The sequence below is a fragment of the Triturus cristatus genome, chromosome 5_1 (assembly GCF_964204655.1).
Source record: "Triturus cristatus chromosome 5_1, aTriCri1.1, whole genome shotgun sequence".
Lineage (NCBI taxonomy): Eukaryota > Metazoa > Chordata > Amphibia > Caudata > Salamandridae > Triturus > Triturus cristatus.
In genome coordinates this window covers 554,389,861-554,411,529 of record NC_140587.1, presented here as the reverse complement: position 1 = coordinate 554,411,529, position 21,669 = coordinate 554,389,861, and the positions used below count along the sequence as shown (strand labels likewise).

General features: G+C 43.5%; 1 protein-coding gene across 3 annotated transcripts in view; it reads right to left on the bottom strand.

Annotated features, from left to right (window-relative positions):
• Positions 1 to 21,669, bottom strand: part of TRPA1 (transient receptor potential cation channel subfamily A member 1) — a 1,005,076-nt gene that overhangs the window by 749,004 nt on the left and 234,403 nt on the right. For all 3 annotated transcript variants that reach the window (XM_085605436.1, XM_085605435.1, XM_085605437.1), the window contains exon 3: positions 3,520 to 3,682. In XM_085605436.1, the coding sequence (XP_085461562.1) occupies positions 3,520 to 3,682 (163 nt within the window). The remainder of the gene's footprint in view (positions 1 to 3,519; positions 3,683 to 21,669) is intronic.

Below are 21,669 nucleotides of genomic sequence, written 5' to 3'. Positions count from 1 at the left end.
CTCTGCCCCCTTTATATGTTTTACACACTTTTTCCCCTTGCTTCTTCAGCCTCGCTTCTACCGAGGCAGAAAATGGCCGCCAACAGTTCCTGGTTTCGAATGTAGAGAGACACTCGACAGCCAATTAGCATTCAGCGCGTGATCGGGAGGGTGCGCTCTCGGTTCGGGGAGGGTGCGCTTACGGTGCATGTACGGTCCACGGATCCTCCGCGGCCATAGATATTTATGTACTTTTAACTCTAATTTTCTCAGGAACTACTGAACGGATTCACACCATATATGCAAAAGGCACGAGTCTGAACTGAGGACTACCTCTTTGCCAAATTTGGTGTCATTCCATTCAGCGGTTTGGGCTGTAGCTGCGACAACAGATCCTATGGGAAATTGCATGGGGAAAACGCGTTTTGGGACCCCCCTTTTTTCTCGGCCTCTGCTTGCTGGATCACCACGAAACTTTCAGGGTAGGAGCAGAGCTGGCCAAAAGTTTGGAACATTTCACGAGGATTCATAAACCGGCGCCAGACTTATTGGGAATAGAATGTTGTGGATTTCCTATGGAAAATAGGTCCTAACTATAACTATCTACTGGCGACCACCAGTGCAAAATGTATTTATTTATTTTTGTCAGCAGCTATCAGACAAAGCGTTTCAGCCCTAGAGGGCCTTGATCACATATTTACATTCGCCAAGTACCTCGCTCCTCCTCAAGCAAGGAGTGTTGCCACATATTCGATTGTTTAATAAAGTGCTCTTATGCTATCCTGACACGTGTTGGCTGCCCTGCAGCCTTGATCACAGATATTGAGGCAACATTTTGTTCCAATATTTACACCACACAGCGTGTGACCTTATAACACCAACTGAAGACAGACTTTCCACTGTACTATAAGTAACACAATAGAACTGATCCCTGAGGGATAGATTGTATATCTTATTAAAGCTAGTTTCCTATTTACTATTGGAATTTCACTGTAAATTCACTTAATTCAATTCAGACAATTATGCCAAAATTACTGTTCCAAATGTGAGTGTGTCTGTCTGGCTCTGTGAGTAGGTGTGAGGGTGTATCAGTGGGTTTGTGAGTCGGTGTGAGAGTGTCTCAGTGGGTCTGTAAATATCTGCATGAGTGTTTGAGTGGGTTTGTGAGTTGGCCCATGAGTGTTTGATTGGCTCTGTAAGTGGGTGTAAGAGTGTCTGAATGGGTCTGTGGGATGGGTGTGGGAGTGTGAGTAAGGTCTGTGAATAGGTGTAAGAGTATCTGAGTGGGTCTCTGAGTGGGTACATGACTGTCTCAATGGTTCAGTGAGTGGGTGTGAAAGGGTCTGGATGGGTCTACCAGTGGGTGTGAGAGTGTCCGAGTGGGTCTACCAGTGTTTTTGTGAGTTTCTGAGTAGGTCTGTGAATGTGCCTGCATGGGTATATGAGTGGGTGCATAAGTATCTGAGTGGGTGTGGGAGTATCTGTGTATGTCTGTGAGTGGGTACATAAGTGACTGAGTGGATGAATGGATGTCAATTGAGATGTCATCAGTGAGGTCACTGACCATGTCATGAGTGATGTAATATGTGACGTCATTAGCAGTGCATTGCGGGGGCACGAGTTATAGTTAGCTCAACTAACTATAACGGCTGAATTTCTCCGGTTTTGTATGAGTGAAATGTCAAACTAACTATAACGTCCCTGAAACCGAAGGTTTTTATTAATGTAAGTGGGCCACTTTGCCCCCTTCCCTAGGCCGATTTTGGCACTAGAGACACCAATCCTTCGGGTCTGCCCTTTATTTGTATTTTTAACCATGGGAGGGGGTCACATGGCCCCCATCCCTGGCTGATTTTGGCTCTGGTGACCTCATCCCACAGTGCCTGGCCTCAATACTGGGTGCCCTGGTCCCACCCAGGCCAGCCAGTAATTTTTGTTGGAGACTGCATGGGGAGTCTGTAGGCCCCTGCAGTTCCAGCTGGCTCTCTGCATACTGCAGGAGCTAGCATTACTTTTGTACAGAGAGAGCTGCTGAACATGCAGCTCCCTCTGTCAAAAAGAAATCCTGCACCACTTTGTGCTGGCGAGGGCATTTTACATTCTCTTGCTCGTACGCAGCAGAGCACTGCTTGCTATGGCTTGGCGGAAGCTGTGCTCCTGCCAAGACATAACAAACTTCAGGGTTCCAGGTGGGCACCCCAGGACATTGCAGGAGCTGATCCTGGGGGGTGGTGGTCCCCAGGGCCATTATTGGCTCCAGGAGAGGGGCCATGTGGCCCCACTACTTTGTTTGAGTTAATCCAGGGGAGGAGGTGGTGGTTCCAAGGGCTATCGGGGACTACGTGGTCCCCCACTTTAATTATAAACATTTGCCCTGGGCGGGTGGCAGTCCCCAGGGCTGCGGGATCCAGGAGCCCCCCACATTAATACTTCATTCAGCCTCAGGGAGGCGGCAGTCCCTGGGACTGTGGGGGGCCATGAGGGTCCCCAAATCAATATAACATTTGCTGTGAGGGGATGGCGATCCCCAGGACAAGTTGGTTGCCCAGGGAAACCCCTGTATAATTTGTTCAAAAAGCCCCAGGGAGGAGATGGTCCCTAGGGCTTCTAGGAGGGGGGCTCGTGCACCCCCTTCCTATATTTTATGCACATTGCCCCAGGACCTGGCACACCCAGGGGCCCATTACAGAGAAACCGCAGGAGCAAATGCTTCATTTAAAAAAAAAAAATTGGCTGGAGGCACGGATCAAGGGTGGCTCCTGCTGAAAATGTATTTTTAAAAAAAGCTTTTTGGGCCTCCTCCCAAGTGGCCTAGGGGGTCTGGGTGTTTCTACCCTGTCCCCTTTTCTTTTTTTAAAATGTTTTTTCATGTGACTCAATTCAACCGAGTCACAAGCTGGCAGCCAACACTTCCTGGTTTGAAGTGATGACAGCCAATCAGATCTCAACAAGAGATCGGGAGAGGTCGCGAATCCACAGCATCCCTATATACACAACAGGAAACTTCTTTAAATAACTCCAAAAATACTGAATGTATTTACACCAAATAACAAAAAGGCCCATCCCTGAACCAACATCTACCTTCCTGCCAAATTTGGTGTAATTCTGTTCAGCAGTTCGGCCTGTAGCTGTGTCTAAAGGTCCTATGGGATTTAACATGGGGAAAACGTGCTTTTAAGTATCCCCTGGTTCTCTGCCCCGCTTGATGGACACCCTGAAACTTTCAAGACAGCAGCTGAAGTGAGTGTCATTTCAGTTTTGGAATTTGTGTTAAGATTCGTCAAAGGGCACCCAAGTTATTGGCAAATGAAAAGACGCTCATCCTATGGAAGCTAGTTTCTAACTAGAACTACCTATATATTTATTTTATGTCTATTTATATATTTATCCTTTATCCTTACCTGTAAAATAATTACATTTACGTTGTAAAGGCATGCATGGTATGGCATGTGTGGATCCAATATACAGCCACATGAAGGGTTAATAATTTGTATGTTAACAGTCTCTTTCTAGCATTAGAGGAATAGATCATTTCCGTACCTTCATCAGAAGAATTTTCCACAATCATCTGCATTAATTCAATGTCACCTCGTGCAGCAGCATAATGTAAAGGAGTGGCCTTCACTTCATCCAAGCTGGAAAGACAGCTGGGGTCTTTCATGATCAAGCTTCGAACCCGGTTTACATCGCCTTCTGAAATCAACTGATGTCAGAAAATTTACAGTAAGGATGATTATTGAAACTTAAAATACACAGTTCAGCTTGCTACACAACTTCATTTTGAAAACATAATTTCCCTGTGTGCAGCACAGTGCCATGCTTTAAGGTCAATCAATAGCTTGAGGTCACAACGAATGTGAAAGATACAGTCCAATGGGTCACTGGTTGGTGCACTGATTTGAGGGCTAGATTCCAAGAACATTATTTGCATTAGCAATAGAGCCATTTATATTAGCATTACAAATGCAAACTCGGATTATACCTTTTATACATAGCTCAAATGAACTAAAAATTACGGCATACGCTGATGACATAGCTGTATTTTCAACCGATGTTAAAACCGCATTATATGAGGTGGTCAAGGAAGCGGAAAGATATGGTTTGGTCTCTGGCTATAGACTTAATATTAACAAAACTCAAATATTAATGAACTATAAAGACGCTGGAATAACAACAGGGATATGTAACACGGCTACTTACCTAGGGGTTAAGCTAACCACTAGAATAGATAAAATAATAGAAATAAATTATGAGACTCTTCTTAAGGAGACTGCAACATTGCTCAAAAAATGGCATAAGGTTCCTATAGGTATTGGGGGCCGTATAAACATAATTAAAATGAAAATACTGCCTAAATTTATTTATTTATTCCGGTCTATTCCGCTAAGATTAAATATGTCCTTTTTTAAATGATTAGATGGTATCTGCGGCAGCTTCATATGGGGTTATAAAAAGGCTTGCAGGGCTATTCGATTACTTAAACTCCCATATAATCAAGGGGGTCTGGATTTTCCGGATTTCAAACTATACTTTTGGGCAGCCTTTTTTAAACGGCTACGAAGTTTAATACACCCCGTAGGATGTAACGCACCCTTTTTCTTTAAGTTTATGCTTGGCAAGGAATATGAAATGTTTCTGTTCAGAATCAATGATCCAAACTATTTTAAGAGAGTCAGATTCAAGGTTGCACGAGATATTGTTAAAATATGGCTTGCAATTATTTCTAACTGTAATACATCATTTTACCACGATAAGTTGCCCATATGGGGCAACCCAGGTTTGCCAGATATTTTTCAGGATATGGAGGGTAAACGATGGGCTAGCCTGGGCATAAAGCACTTGGGTGATATATATGATCAAAATGGGTTTATGACTTTTGAGAAAATACAGACTATATATAAGACAACGTTAGGCATGCAATTTAAATATTTTCAAATTCGAGATTACTTTATTTGCCGCATGCAATTGACAAATATTTCAGGTTCGCCTATATGGGATTATAAGGATAACTTAAAATCAATAATTAGCGCTGGCTATAAAATCTTATGCACATTTAAGCCAGATGACTGTCACAGATTAGCTGAACGCTTGGGACATAGCGCAGGGGCATCAGTGACAGCTAACACCATATCACGTGCTTTTTCTAGGCTTAACAATTCTGTATACTCTTCTAACCTTAGGATACAACAATTCAAAACAATTTGTCAATTATATTATACCCCAGAAAGGATATCAAAATGGTCTCCCCATGGTTTTTTTAGAGAGCGTTCAAAATGCCCAAAATGCAATCTACAGTCTGCTGATCTAAAACATATGTTTTTTTTATGTCCTGCACTAGAGAAATTTTGGTCAACGATAACTGATCTGATTTCTCAAAAATTAGGGAGTGCAGTGACGGTCTCAGTAACAGAGATATTAGTTGGAGCCCAGAGTATTACAAGCATCTATGCAGATCTAATTTCAATACTATTGGTTAGTGCAAGATTAACAATTGCTCGTGCATGGATCTCACCCACACCTCCATCGACCATAGAATGGTGGGGATTAGTTAAAGAAACATACGATATGGAACTAGCACTGGCAAAAACGAGAGGGTCGAAGGCACTCTGTAAAGTAAACAAGATATGGGGTGTACTATTCTGAAAGGGTTTTTTTTTTTTCTTCTTCTTATTTTTCTCCCTTTCTCTTCTGCAATGAGGGCTAATAGATATATATGTAGATATGAAGAACAAGATATTTATAGAACTGATATACTTACCTGTTCCAATGTTTGTACTTATTTGCTTAAAATTTATCGAATTGTATAATATGTATTAATTTTTCTTTTCTTTTCATGTTGGCAATAAAGAAATTTAAAAAAAAAAAAAAAAAAAAATTCCAAGAACAATGACAGTCTGATCAAGGTCCAAGTAACTGTTCAAATTAATTTATAAAGATTTAGTAAACAGAGATAGTGCAATAAACTTACAGAAAAGAGTAGTTAAAAAAACGACAGTATAATATTAGCAATGATAAATACATATGTAATAATTATGAGTGATGCCAGCACTGGAAAATAAATAAGGATTAAAACCAAAGGAAATATGCTACTTATCAAGTTACAATACTAGTAATACAAAGTGCAATTATATAAATACAAAGTGCAATTATATAAGTACAACTTCAGAACCTATGTATGATTACAAATTTTGAGACGCATAATGGTCCTGTGGTTTCCCAAAAATGTATGTTTGTATACTGTATGAATTGGGTGAAAGGAAGACATTCTTCCACCTTGTCTTGTAAATGTAATCCACATCCACCAGGTATGTGTTAGCAATAGTTTAACATCCTGCAGGGATCCATCAAACATCTTCGAAAAAGTTATGAACGTTCAACTATCTCAGTTCATTGACCACAACAATCTTTTGAATGACACCCAATTTGGGTTTAGGAAGGGCCACGGGCCCGAGACGGCCCTCATTAAGGCATCTGACGAGATCAGGATGATCCTAGAACAAGGCGGCGTGGCAGTCCTGAATCTACTGGATCTGTCCGCGGCCTTTGACACAGTCGATCACGCCATCCTGATCAACCATGTCTCCTCCATCGGCATTCAGCATAAGGCCAGAGCCCCTTTAACCTCATTTCTCTCCAACCACACACAGTCAGTCAAACTCGGTGACTTCTACTCCCCTGTATTTACCCTTCCCTGTGGTCTGCCCCAAGGATCCTTCCTAAGTCCGACCTTATTTAACATCTATGTGTCGGACTTGGCCAGGGTCATTAAAGCACACGGGATGAGACTAACCTCGTACGCCGACGACACCCAACTGGTGCTGGCAGTACACAATGATGGAGGAGCAGTTGCTGCCAGCTTCCAGGAGGGAATGCTAGCCATCAGTTCCTGGATGGCAATCAACTGCCTAAAATTAAACTCCGATAAAATGGAAGTAATGGTATTTGGCAGCCTATCCCCTGGTTGGTCCCCCACTTGGTGGCCAACCGATCTGGGATCTCCCCCAGTACCTGTCACCAAGGTCAGGAACCTGGGCGTAATGTTCGATGACAAGCTCTCATTCATCCACCATGCGAACGCGGTCGTCTCTTCATCTTTCTACACCCTTAAAATGATAAGGAAAAGTCCTACCATTCCTCCCCCCAGCGCCGGCAAGACCCTCAAGTGCACAATGGTTATGTCAAAAGTCGACTACTGCAACGGATTCCTCCTAAACGCCCAGGAGAAAGTTGTGAACAAATTTCAACTAGTTCAGAACTCAGCTCCCAGAATTCTTTCTGGCACCCCCAAGTTCAAATCAATCTCTCCAGTCATACGTCATCTTCACTGGCTGCCTATCAGAAGTCAAACCAAATTTAAAGCACTCTGCATTGCATATAAAGCGATTACCAACTCTGGACCTGAGTTCCTAAAAAAAGTACTCTGCCCATACACCCCCAACAGACCCTTGCGATCCTTTGGGTAATGCGGGGTCGGTGGAAATTTGTGGATCCACGCAAATTCCAGAACTTTCCATCACAGAAATGTGGGGAAAATGTGTGTTTTTTGACAATTGTTTAGGTTTGCAAGGGATTCTGGGTAACATACCCTGGTGGGAGGCACTCAAGTCACCCCATCCTGGATTCCCCTGGGTGTCTAGTTTTCAAAAATGTATAGGTCTTCTAGGTTTCCCTAGGTGCCAGCAGTGCTAGGGGTCACAAAGTACAGCTAGGCTCTTTGCCAAAAAAGGGTCATTTTTCACTGCGAAATTGAGGTGTGACCACGTTGCGTTTTGCGCCGTTTCCTGTCGCGGGCACTAGGCCGACCCGCACAAGTGAGATACCATTTTTCTCGTAAGACTTTGGGGAACGCGGGGTTGGTGGAAATTTGTGGATCCACGCAGATTCCAGAACTTTCCATCACAGAAATGTGGGGAAAATGTGTTTTTTTTGTCAATTTTTTAGGTTTGCAAGGGATTCTGGGTAACAGAACATGGTGGGAGGCAGTCAACTCACCCCATCCTGGATTCCCCTGGGTGTCTAGTTTAAAAAAATGTATAGGTTTGCTAGGTTCCCCTAGATGCCGGCAGAGCTAGTGTTTAGAAACTACAGCTAGACACTTCACAAAAAAATGTGTAAATTTTCATTGTGAAAATGTGGTGTGTTCACATTAGGTTTTGAGCCATATGCTGTCGTGGGCACTATGCCTACCCACACAAGTGAGGTACCATTTTTATCGGGAGACTTAGGGTAGTTCAGATTTGTAAAGCAACTGTTATTACCTATTGATTTTTGATGCATTTCTCCCTTCCAAATGAAAGACATTGTGTAAAAAAAAAAGTCATTTTGAAAAATGACCAATAATTCTCATGCTAGTATGAGTATTCCCAATTTCGAAAATGTGCAAATATGCACGATTTCTAAACTCTGTCATTTGTTCCCATTTCAGAAATACATAGGTGTCTTTCATACCGATTTTTCCATGTATACATTTTCCCACAATAATTGCTATATACCCGGAACATAATTAAAAACTATTACAAAATGCTGCTCAGTTTTTTACTCTGGGTTCGTTGGGCTCTTGGTGAACCTACAAGTCCTATATATCCCCACAACCAGGAAGATCCAGTGGATGTAACGGTGTATTGCTTTCAAAGAGCTGTCATAATTAGAAGAAGTTACAGGTGAAAATGTTGACAAAAAAGGCTGCTTTTTTCAACTAATGTTTAATTTTTCCTATATTTAACTGTTAGTTTCTATAAAGAAATATTGATGGATCTACAAAAATGACCCCTTGCTGAATTCAGAATTTTATCTACTTTTCAAAAATGTATAGCTTTCCAGGATCCATTATTGCTTTCTCACCCATTTCTACCATTAACTGGAAGGAGGTTAAAAGCACAGGCTATGTCCCAGAAAAATGACAAATTTCTGTCATTCCCTAAAAGCTGGAGAAATGGTGATTTCAGCTCCACAAACCCCTTTTTGATACCATTTACAGACTAAAAACCCAGACGCTTTCATTTGCAGCCCGTTTTTCCAATTTTTCACAAAAAAAAAATTGCTGTATTTTGACTAATTTCTGGGAACCCTCTAGGAGAATACACAAACCCTGGGTCCCTTTAGAATCCCCATGATGTTGGAAGAAAAGGACACAAATTTGGCGTGGATACCTAATGTGGTAAAAAAGTTACAGGGGCCTAAGCGCGCACTACCCCAAATAGCCCAAAAAAGGCTTAGCACAGGAGGGGAAAAGGCCTAGCAGCGAAGGGGTTAATGCAGGTAATTCTATATGTATATATGGAAAGCTGAGATCCAGTGAAACGTTGCAGATTTTACTATATTAAGGATTCATCCATGGATTTACATCGACATCTAAATACAGAATGTAAAAGATTTCACCCAATTACGACTAGGGGTGGCAGAACTCACAGAGTTTCACTCTGTGGAATTCTGCAGTTATATAAAAACTCAGTTAGATTATGCGGAGTTCTGCGAGTGATGGAATTCGGCACGTAGCACTGCTTGTGTGGATTTTTAGTGCAGGGAACTTGTTCCATACTGCATCATGCAGTGCACCAGAGGGCACTGCTTCTTTTTGCCACTCATGAAGGTTTCCTACTCGAGCAGCAACTTCCTCTATGCCAACGGTTGCAACTGGCTTCGACCGTCCAAGTTAAGGAATCTCACAGGGAGGCATTTTAGTGCCCAAAAATCACATCAGAGGGCGCAAATTCTCACTCTCGCTTGCCAAGTGCAGGAAAAAAATTCTGCCATGTTGCGGTTGACAGAGTTTTGCTGGAACTCCGTGTTCCAAGCGGAACGCGGAGTGGGCAAAACTCTGAGAACTCTGTCTGCTGACCGGAGTTTATTGCCCACCCCTAAAAATGGGGGAAAAAAAATAAAAAAATCAATCTATTGCACAGCTTTAATCTGCATAAAAGAATGTGCATAGTACGTGTAGATAGCATTCACCAGCACCATATGCTGAAACATACAAACCTGCAGCTGTCTGTTGTTCAGGTGCACATTGCTTCAGTGAGTGCCTGCCGAGGAGAGCCCCCCCAACAGAGTAATGGACTTACCCGCATCTCTACAGGGAGGAGCAGAGGCCTTACGTGCGACTTAAGTAGATTCATGAGTTCTTTTATAGTCCGTGATATTTCTCTCCAAATTGATGCTTATCGCCTAATTTTCCAACATGAATCTGCACATTCGTTTGTTGTAATATTAATGTCCGGATTGAAACTTGGCTTGAGGATGATTGCTTTCACTAATGTCCAACCTTTTGGGGCTTGTTCACCCCTTCTACAACTGGAGGGTCTCCTGGTGATCATTATGAACTTGGTGGGAGTGCACAGCAGAGGATTTACATCATGGAGCAGTCTTAGGTAGAAGGAGTAGATGTGTCCAGGAATCATCTACTTGTGAGCTTTTTAATTAAATGCCCCTTATTTTAAGTTCTTATGCGATACTAAAATGTACCTTTACTCAGGCAACCACTGTAATTTCAAAACAGCAGGGGCCATGTTATGTAAAAGGTGCACTGCCCTAATCTGCACAATGGCACACCTTTAACTGGGAGCATCAGGTACAGATGGGTTCAGTAAACCCTAGAACAGTTAATACACTTCCCCCAGTGTGGCTGTGAACTTGCATCTGTTCTGAGGGCAAAGCTTTAATGTAAAGAGTACCGGATGCTTGAAGGAAATAGTTTGCCTTTCACGTTTCAGGCAGCAATGCAGCTATCTGCCGTTGAAAGAGCGCAATATCCATCTGCAGCCAGGAGCAGTGAAAGAATCCGCTTGCCTGTAGAGTCATCTCTGGTTGGTCAATGGGACTTTCTTTCCTTTCCTTTAACATTCAACCTAAGAGGAGGTGCACAAACAATTAATTTGCCTATATGCCCTCATGTATAAAACGCGGGCGCAGAGCAAAGTTTTCCCTCATTTGCATAGTTCACATTCACTCAAGATTGCACCTGTTCACATGTTGTGCTGGTGAAACAGAGTGGGCTGTGCGAGCGACTACAGCCCCTTCTGTAATACCAAAAGCTTGAGGAGTAAAGGTGCAGAGAGCGGGCACACATACTCATTGAACCCCTAGTGCTCATTGTAAAACATAGCCCCAGGAGCATGTTTGGCAAAGATGGTATTGAAATGTGTCTATAAATAGTGTTTTTTCTTGGACAATGCATGCATGTGTCTAAATCTGCAGTATTATAGATGTGGGCATAGAGACAGTATATAGGGGCTTTGATGGCATTACTACTACCAATACCCCCAAAGTAGAGTGTGATCTTTCAAAATCAGGTCACCCGAAGCTCCTTAATTTTCCATCTCTCACCACTGAGAGACTGTCAGAACTAATGAAATGTACCAAATAAAGTGCTCCATCTGACATATGCCCGCCTAAAGAACTTCAGGAGATTGTAGGTATAGTGTCTTAACTCTCGCTGAACTTTTAAACAGCATTATTAATTAAATTCATAAACTTTATTTTGATCATAAAAGTTCATAAAAATACACAGCACATTATAAATAAATTACAAAAAAGGATGTTCTTAAATAACATTATTACCATAAAAGTATGATTAAAATCACAGGGACTAAGAATTTGGTGCATCATAAAGTGCATTTAGTACGCCTAATCCAAAGTGCATGCCAGTATCTAGACAGGCCAAAAACAACTACTCTAATAGTATCAGTCATCAAGATTCTTAACACCTCGAGGTAGTGGCCCGGACCGACTAGTTAACACATTGGGATTACCCTTTTTTTATTGAAGATTTGTAATATGGACAAAAGAATAACAAACGTATAATTGTTTCTGTACTGGCATTACACGTAGGACGAAGATCATCATTAAGAAAATCATTACACCACTTTCAACAAAACTGTTTTGTGGGCAGGGTCTTGTAACGAAACTGGAAAAGTAGTTTACGCGCCATTGGAGGGACAATTTCATCTATTCTTAACAGTAGACAGATTTAAAAGCTAAAAATTCAGGAGGTCAAGCGACCCTTTGGTTTTTACCAGTGCTTTTCTTGATATAGCTTCCCAAAACCTTACTTTCAGCCTTATTCTTGGTGTAGTGGGTAGACTTTGCGGATTTGTCGAGAACTCTCCATTCCAATCCTCCCCAGTAACTCTTACTGATCTGAACCAGGGGATTGAGGATATTGATGGTAACCTCAGGAGCTCTATTAAAGGCTCCCAGTAAGAGGCAAGCTCATCCACTGACCACAACCTATGCCAGAACATTAGAAGTTTGTATTTTAATTTATGTACTAGCTGTCTGTGTGCAAGGTCCAGGTAAAGGGGCACCAATGTGGTACTAGAAGGTAAGTCCACCAAATATCTAAGGAAGCGATTCTCAATTGCAGACAAGCAATTTGTGGTGCCAGTGCCCCACAGCTCAGCTCCGTAAAGTGCCCTTCCTAACACCTTGGTGTTGTAGATTTCCAGGGCAGTGGTGAGCTGTCCGGATAGCGTTTTCCTATGAATTTTGGTGATGTTAGCAGTCTGGTGTATTAATTGCATTTTGACTTTCTCAATGTGTGCAGCCCAATTAATTGTTGGTGTCAGACGGATGCCAAGGTAGCTTACGCTTTCCAATTGACACCGATCTTTTGGTGGGGTGGCCGCACCTTTTTGAAAAACCATATACTTAGTTTTAGATTAAATGAATCTCGGGCGTCACAAAACTTAATAAAATCATTTAAAAGATGCTGTAGTCCCTGTGGTGATTTGGAAATTAAGAGCGTGTCATCGGCGAAGAGAAGGGCAGGAACTCTTTTAACACCGATTTTTGTGGCATCGCACCCATCTCTATCTAAAAAAATCAAATACACCATTAAAAAGAGTAAAAAGTGCGGGGGCCAGAACACATCCCTGCCTCACTCCACACTGAACTGGGAAGGGATCTGTAACTTTATTGCTCTCCCCCGTCTCACCTGGCTGTGTTGGATGAATGTAATCTGATTAAAACATCTAAAAGATTCCTTGGAATACGCTGTTCCTTTAAAATACTCCAGAGCCTTGCATGCGGGACCAGGTCAAAAAACAGACCGGAGGTCAACAAAGGCCACACAAAGTTTTCCTCCCTTAACTGCCACTTCCTTCCAATAAATGCAAAGAAGGCGGAAAGTTTTATCCAAGGAACTGTTCTTTGCTCGAAAGCCCGCTTGGAAGTCACTTAAGAGACTGGATTCAAAGATTCAATCCTGAATTCATCCTTAAATTTGCTGGCAGAAAATCTTCTGTAAGGAATCAATAAGGCTAATTGGCCTATAGCTGGCTGGCATTACTCTGTCCCCCTTTTTGTAAATAGGGGCAACTTCTGTGATTTTCGAAGATTCGGGGATGGGAGTACCAGCTAAAATTGAGTTAGTCAAAAGATGTGTGATCCCCAAAGTGTTATATCCTCTTTATATAAATCGTTGGGGATTCTATCTGGTCCAGGGGTGCGGGCTGAAATGCTGGAGTGGATTGCTGCTTGCGTTTCTTCTACAGAGAAGGAGAGATCTCCACCCTCATCTACAGACAACACCATGCATCCATGGTAAGCTCCCTTGGCTATTATATCCCTAGATTCATAAAGAGAGCCAGAGTGCTCTACCCACTCCTCGAGCTGGACTGTAAATTCTAGGGTCCTCTCACTCCCCTTGAGCCAGTATGCTGCTTTGCTCCAAAAACTCTTGGAATATTTGGCTAACAATGCATTCCGTAAAGCGGACCACAATGAGCCCTCCCACTCCTTTGCAGACTCAATTGCCCGCCTATACTTAACTCTACAGGCCACAACCTCAGGGCGGGATTTCTGCTTTAAGGACCGTCTAAGCGCTTCTTTTGAAAGCCTACAGCCTTTGTTACACCAAGAACCCTGGCGAGGTGGCTTCCGGTGTATACAATTCCCTTCCTTTTTCTGTGGTTAACACTGATTGGTTAACAGTTACCTTATCTCAGTGTATAGTACCTCATGCCTGGGGCTCAGTGTCTCCACAGTGTTGTTAATAGTATGATCTGCTAGCTCTTTCATTAAAAGGCATACGTGGCTCTTAGCTGCGTCTAATGCTCCTGGATGTCCCTCCATCCAATCCCATCTAATCGCTCGCTGGTTGTTTGTGATTGACAAAACACCTAGATCCAGACTACCCCTTAAGTCTGGCTCCGGTGTGCCTTGTTAAAAGTGAGTACTAGTGCATTGTGGTCACTATCGACCCTCTTGGCCACTGTAATGTCTTGGACTAAGTGCCCAAGGTTGAGAGATACCAGGCAATCTATTTTGACTTCCGTAGCCTGGTCTATTAAAAGTAGGGTCCCCATTTCGATCAGAGTTAGTCCTCCAATTTGTGGCTCTCAAATCATGCTGCATAGTAAGAGCCAACAACTGGGCACTTCTCTTGGACCACCTAGCTAGTGAGAGATCAAGTTGCGGTATTTGCCACTCTTTCCCACTCAAATCTGAAGGGATTGGGGCAAGCGGTTCAAACGTGCAGTTGAAGTCACCTGCAACTAATGTAGGGGTGTTGTCTGTATAGTGAGACAAAGCGAGGTCAAGGGTACACAGTGTATTGGTTTCCTCCTGGCCCGCAGCACTCAAATATATATTAAATATGCTGATCTATCCACTATAAAAAGTGAGCTCCAGCTCTGAAATTTCTTGGGAGTCAACATTTAAGAGTTTAACTTTGACCCCTAGTTAGTTTTTTAGCTATACCGCTAGCCCTCCCGAGGGTCTGCCCAGCTCTCTTCGAGCATTGGTAGCGTAAGCAGAAAAGCCACTTCTATGTGGACAGTGCATACTCCAAGTTTCCTGGTATAAAATTACATCAAAGGAGTCTACAAAAGAACACCATTCCGGATCAGTCAGTAGCTTTGAAATCCCAGCGACATTCCACACAAAAACCCTCAATGGGCAGTTAAAAGAATACCCCCTTCCACATCCCGAGAAATGGGGGCAATCACACCCCCACTTTAGTCCACAGAGACAGGTTCACAAATTATCACCGGGCCAATAGCCGGGTCAGGTTGTGCAGGGGTATTCGTTAGTGAGGGGCTAAAAGGTGGTGTCACTAAGGCACTTACAAGCTCATCCTTATTTTCTGATTTTGTCTGTTTCTCTAAAGGTGGTCAACTCTGCCCTCTCCAATCGCCCCTATAAAAGATGGGCAGTTATAATGGGACTGGTCTGTAAGACGTCAGTAATGGCCTAGTAGAGGTTCCAGAACAGAACGACAGCAGAGGCCTTATGGGGGTACCAGCTGGGGGTCTCTATTGGAGATACGGGTAGGTGCTTGTTAGATTACACATGAATCAATTGACAACAATCCAGAGATTAAGCCCTTGTCATAGAAGCTAACCTCAATCATGTCCCAAATTGATTTCTGCATGGGGACTCTTTACCAATTGTATATCGCCTCTAATGATTGAATAACAATGTTGAGTAAACCTAAACCAATAGATGACCTTGTTCTTGAGAGAGTCTTAGTCTTTACATCTTCCCAAAGGAAGTTTTGGGACTTCTGAGAGAAGTCCCAATGCCCCCATATAAACACAATCCATTACTATTCCCTTTTCATAATCTTGCTTAGACAAGTTCCTTTCAGCTAGAACAACCTCTCCTCTGTCAATCCCGCTGCCTTGGACAAATCCGGATGTATTCCTCGAAATTAAGCTGGGAGAATCATTGGAGCTACCGTACTCAGTAGTGTGTGTGTCAATAAAGTACATCTAGTTTGCAAGGGATCTTGGGTTGAGTTTGCATTGGCCAAGCTACTTACTTCGACTCCCCTAGAGATCAAACTTGTTGTTGGTATCATGGTTTCTGATCGGGCCAGGTCCTCGCCATTTACCCTCTCTAACAGGCTGGCTACCTTCACTCTTAGAGTAATTATCATCTTTCAGTGACTTAATTTGATCTTTTAAGAACCGGATTCTACCAGCAGAGATTGAACATGGCTCTTCGGGGTCACTACCAACCGCCCCCATCCCATTTTCCTCAGTCGCAAGAACATCAAATCTATTATGGCATTCAATGTGTACAGTCAGTATTAGCATTATCAACACAGGCATTTTCCCATTGGATTGGAAAAAGGCTTCTATCCTTCCCTTGCTCAAGAAACCCTTGTTGGATCCAAACGAAAAGAAGAAAAAAAAAGAAAAAAAAAAAACACTCTCAGTTTCCCATGCCAGCAAAATGTTAGAGAGGCACCTGAATATCATGCTCATGGAATACCTAGATCAGAATGAGATTCTGAACGTACCCCAATTTGACTTCAGAAAAGCCCAAAGTACAGAGACAGCACTGGTAGTGGCCCCAGAAGAGATTCGAAATATCATGGACACTAGAGGAGAGGCTGTGGTGATCCTATCAGACCTATACACAGCCTTTGACATGGTGAACCACTCAGTTCTAAAGTAACGACTAGTGGAGATAGGTCTTGGCAGGCTAGCATAGATCTTTTATGCTCCTTTCTTACAGCAAGAGAACAATCAGTCAGAGGATTTTATCTCCAATCCTTTTTCCTTGCCTTGTGGTGTCCTGCAAGGGTCGTCACTCAGCCCTACTCTATTTAATATATACATGGCTCCCCTTGCAAAGCTTATAAGATCTTTTGGTTGTTCATCCATCTCCGATAATACACAAATAGTAGTATCCATCATTCAGATGCATTGAGGAGGTGGCAAGTAGGTTCAACGACTGTATAAGAGCGGTGGATAGTTGGATGAGCAGTCACTGCCTCAAACGGAATTCTGAAAAAACTGAGGTGCTGCTCTTTGGCAGAGACATAGTTTTGGAATGACTTAGTGGCCCCAGACATTGGGTCCTCTACCCATTCCGGTGCCCAAGTGAGAAACTTAGGGGTCATTTTTGATTTCAAACTCTCCTTCGCTGAATAAACTTATTTCTTCTTGCTTTTTTCAGTTAAAAACTTTGAGGAAAATTCTTCCCTTTATCCCACCTGAATTACAGAAAACAATCATTATTTCCCTGGTTCTGTTAAGATGGGACTATTGCAAGGCCCTTTATTTGGGCATGCAGCAAAGCTCTCTTAAGAAAATTGCAGAGTGCACAGAATGCAGCTCCACGCCTCCTCAAACACATCAGAAAGTTCTACTCTATCTCTAATGTTTTGGAGGAGCTTCACTGGCTTCCATTAGAAAGAGTGGCTTTCAAAGCTCTGTGTACAGCGCCTAAAGCGATCCACCTTACTGGTCCTGCTTACGTGAAGAAAAAATTCTCCTGATACTTGCATAGACGTCGTCTTTGGTTGACAACTTCAAAAGTCATGCCCAGCGAAACAACAAACTTCCAATTGGAATTTTAGGACCTGATTTAGAATTTGGCATATGCGTTAATCTGTCTGAAACATGATGTGGATTCTGTTTGCCTTATTCAAGTGCATATTATCCTATCAGACTTGCATTTAGGTCTACAGGATATATGTTATTCTTGTGACAGAGTATTCTGTCCTGTGAACTATAAATTAAGTCCTTAGTGAATAATAAAAAAAATTAAGTAATAACACCTTTGAAACCACCAATTTGCACGTTCCTACATTTGAATTAAGTAAAGCCTTTATATAAAAGTTGCTTTTCCATAACACCAGTACAAGTTTTACAGCTTAAGATCACATTAATGTGGCAATTGTGACAACAATGTGAGTTTTTTTTGTATTACTCTGTTTAAATGAAGATTCTTGTAGACAGGTCACGTAGAAACAAGTTGTAGATGTATTCATAAAGTAACAGCTTCAGATGAAGGTAACTGGAAGGTGGTAAAGTCTATGTAATGCCCCACCAGAAGCAGCCTCCTTGCTGCTCAGCCCATCTCTTCCAAATGAAATATCCACAAGTCCCACAGACTCAACATTCCAAATGACATCACTATTGGCTGAGCAGCAAGGGACAGAACAAGAATAAGGAAGATGCACCAACTAACCACAATTTGGTTATAGCATACTCACTAATTTTAAAATTTGTGCCAATCTTTACGCTGAGCAAAGACTAAATTCAGTGGAGAAATTGGTATGCCAACATTGGTTGGGTATTAAAAAGTCTCTGTAATGTTTACCTCTACAGGAATGGGCTGCTCAGAATGCCCCCAAAATGTCACATTGATTTTTTACCAAATATTTAAAAAGTCTATTAACAAAAATTCTGGAACAGTACATGTTGCAAAAATCTAAATGTTACATTAATGAATTTTACACTTCTTTTTGCATGTACTTTAAACTTTCACTATCTATGCTTTATATTATATTCTAAGGAAAAACACCTGTACAAGCACTTGTCCGCATTGTAAAAGAAACCAAAATGTAGTGCAAAGAATGGCCACTATAATACCTATCTTGACAGCAAACAGTCCCTTTTCTTGCTGCTCATAGTCAAGATAAGTATTGTGCCTTATTGTTGCTTATTTTATATTATATTATATTAATTAGTGCAATAGTACTTTCTGCATGCATTTTATTTACTCACATTTTCTGTTCTTGTCTTGTGGTCGCGAATGCTCTGTTCTAAGCGTGCTGTCCTTCACGTTCCCAGCTGCGTCCACCATTTTCTGGTGGCACAGCATGGGAAACCCTTCAATATTTATATTTCTGCCCCATTGTCTCATAAATCTTAGTTTACGGGCCCTTTCTCTGGCACGTACGCTACTACAGTCTTCTTTTTAGAGCTCAAATGGCGTTTACAGGTATTCCGATGTGGAGCTCGGACATGCCCGGAGGCGCAGTCTGACTTCCCCGCCCCTTCCTCATATCCTATTTTTCCTCAGTGCATCTATGGCCATTGGCAGGAGGCATTGTCCCTTCTGTTTTCTAATTTAACTAGTTTTGCCTAATTTCTTTCTTTCCCTTTTTCTTAATGCACTCATTTTTTTTACCAGTTCTAAACAGGGAATTCAATAGTTGCCTTATTTTTTATGAAAATGATGAGGTTGGGGAAACTTTCAAAAATAATTTAAATGGATTTATTTAATCTCTGTGGAACAGGCTGTTGCAGCCTCTATGGATAAAGTTACAGAAAATATTGAAAATTCAGTCAATCATCTGGTGTCGATTTTAGTCTATTCTGCGGGGTAAAGCAGATAGCGAAAAGCAGGGTGATTCCCCCTTTGGCTAAAAATACACAATGAAAAGTTTCCAAACCTAATATTGTGCTTGTGACCAGTGAAGTTTCCTCACACGCAACTGAGGACGTGGCTCCCCCCAGGCCTCTATCTAAGGAGGGGAGTAATATGACAGCTGCCAAATGTAAATCTAAATTAAAAAATATTGGTAATAAAACATCAAAAACAGTGATTTCCCAAATACTTGACACAGATAATGACATGGTTGACCTGGATATGGATGATGTCAAAGATTTGTTTTGGGGTGCAGACTCTTTTACATACCCTCCTGCTAAGAAGACTACGGTGGCATTGTCCTCTCGCGATCCCTTTATTGCTAAAACTGTTTTGGATTCAGATGGTATGCACATGTTTGATCCCAAGCCTAGCCACCACCCAAATTCTACACAATGGTTCCCTGCCAATCATGTAGATGAATAGATTGCCTCCAGACTTTGCTTGCCACTGGACAAACAAACCAGGGTCAGATTAAAATCATAATGGCCTAGACCTTCTTTACCTTCTAATATCACATCCACACCCACTATTGACCCTAACATGCTTAGGTTTTTGTTCCAAATTCCGTTAACCCCTTCTGTGCCCATGACGTGCTGGACTCGTCATGGAGCACAGTCGCGCTGTGCCCATGACGAGTACAGCACGTCATGAGGCATTCCCTGGGGAATCCCTCTGGTGCGGGCACCAGAGGGATTCCCTTTTTCTGAAAATAGCCTCGGGAGCTGGGGAAGAGCTTCCCCAGCTCCCGAGCCCCCCCCCCCCCCCCTGCTTTAAGTGTAATGACGATTGGCGCGCACGTCGCGCCGACGTCATTACACTGAAAGTGAAACTGAAATGAGCCAAGAGGCTCATTTCAGTTTCACTTTGTACGTGCTCAGGGGGCTATCTCAGCCCCCTGAGCACGTAGAAAGACGGGAGAGGTATCGCTGGAAAGGGGAGAATCTCCCCTTTCAAATGGTACCCCTCCCCAGTGGATCCCTGCTTGAGGATTGCCACAGGAGGGTGATCCCCAAGCAGGGATCCATCCACTAGACACCAGGAAGGGGGGAGCGGCCCCTTGGGCAAGGGCCTTTGCTACCCCCAAATAATTGTGGCATAATTTAGTCTTTTTGCCTGGGGGGCAGATGGGGGCAGTAGCCCCCAATCTGCCCCCCCGGGGGGGGCAAAAAGCCCACTAGACACCAGGGAATTAAAAAAATATATATATATGGGTGGGGGCTGCCCAAAATGGGCAGGCCCATGCCCCCACCCCACCCCCCAATAATCACAGTCTTTCTGCCCCCCCCGGGGAGCAGATGGGGCATTGGCCCCTAATCTGCCCCTTCGGGGGGGCAGAAAGCCCACTATACACCAGGGATTTCTTTTCAGTTTTTTTTTAGGGTCGGGGCTGCCCGAAACGGGCACGTCAATGCCCCCACCCACCCACCACCATTACAGCCTTGGGGCAGATGGGGCATTGGCCCCCAATCTGCCCCCCCGGGGGTCAAAAAGACCACTAGACACCAGGGAATTGTAAAAAAAAAAAGAGGGGTGGGGGCTGCCCAAAACGGGCAGGCCCATGCCCCCACCCCACCCCCCCAATTATTACAGTCTTTCTGCCCCCCGGGGCAGATGGGGCATTGGCCCCTAATCTGCCCCTTCGGGGGGGCAGAAAGCCCACTATACACCAGGGATTTGTTTTCAGTTTTTTTTTAGGGTGGAGGCTGCCCGAAACGGGCACGCCAATGCCCCCACCCACCCTCCACCATTACAGCCTTTCTGCCCCCCTGGGGGGGCAGATGGGGCATTGGCCCCCCAAACTGCCCCCCACGGGGGGGGGCAAAAAGACCACTAGACACCAGGGAATTAAAAAAAAAAAAATAGGGGTGGGGGCATTGGCCCCTAATCTGCCCCTTCGGGGGGGGGCAGAGAGCCCACTAAACACCAGGGATTTTTTGGGCGCAATTGTTTTTAGGATGTGGGCTGCCTGAAACGGGCACACCAATGCCCCTACACTCCCCCCATATAAATGACAGTCTTTCTGCCCCCCAGGAGGCAGATGGGAGCTGTAGCCCCCAATCTGGCCCCCCCTGGGGCCGCAGAATGCCCACTAGAAACCATGGATTTTTTGTTTTATTAGTGTAGGGGTAGGGGCTCCCCAAAATGGGCCTGACAATACCTCACCCCACCCCCAGAGAAATTCCAGTCTTTCTGCCCCCCCCGGGAGGGCAGATGGTGTCAGTGGCCCCTGATCTGCCCCCTGGGGGGGCAGAAAGCCCACTAGGCGCCAGCAAGTACGCAGGCTTTTTTATGCGTGGGGGCTGCCCAAAATGGTCATACCAATGCCCCCACCCCCACAAAAAACAGCCACAGTCTTTCTGCCCCTTTAGGGGCATTTCAGGATGAAACAACCTTCCCCGATTCCCCCCCCCCCCCAGGGCGGCAGAAAGCCCACTGGGCTCCGAATTCTTTTTAGCAATGTGCATACCTGTGGAATTTGGGCCCTAGTGCAGTTGGCACGTAGGCAAACCAAGCAAACCTGTACATTTTTTTAAACTAGACACCGAGGGTAATCCTGGATGGGGTGACTTCACTGGCTCT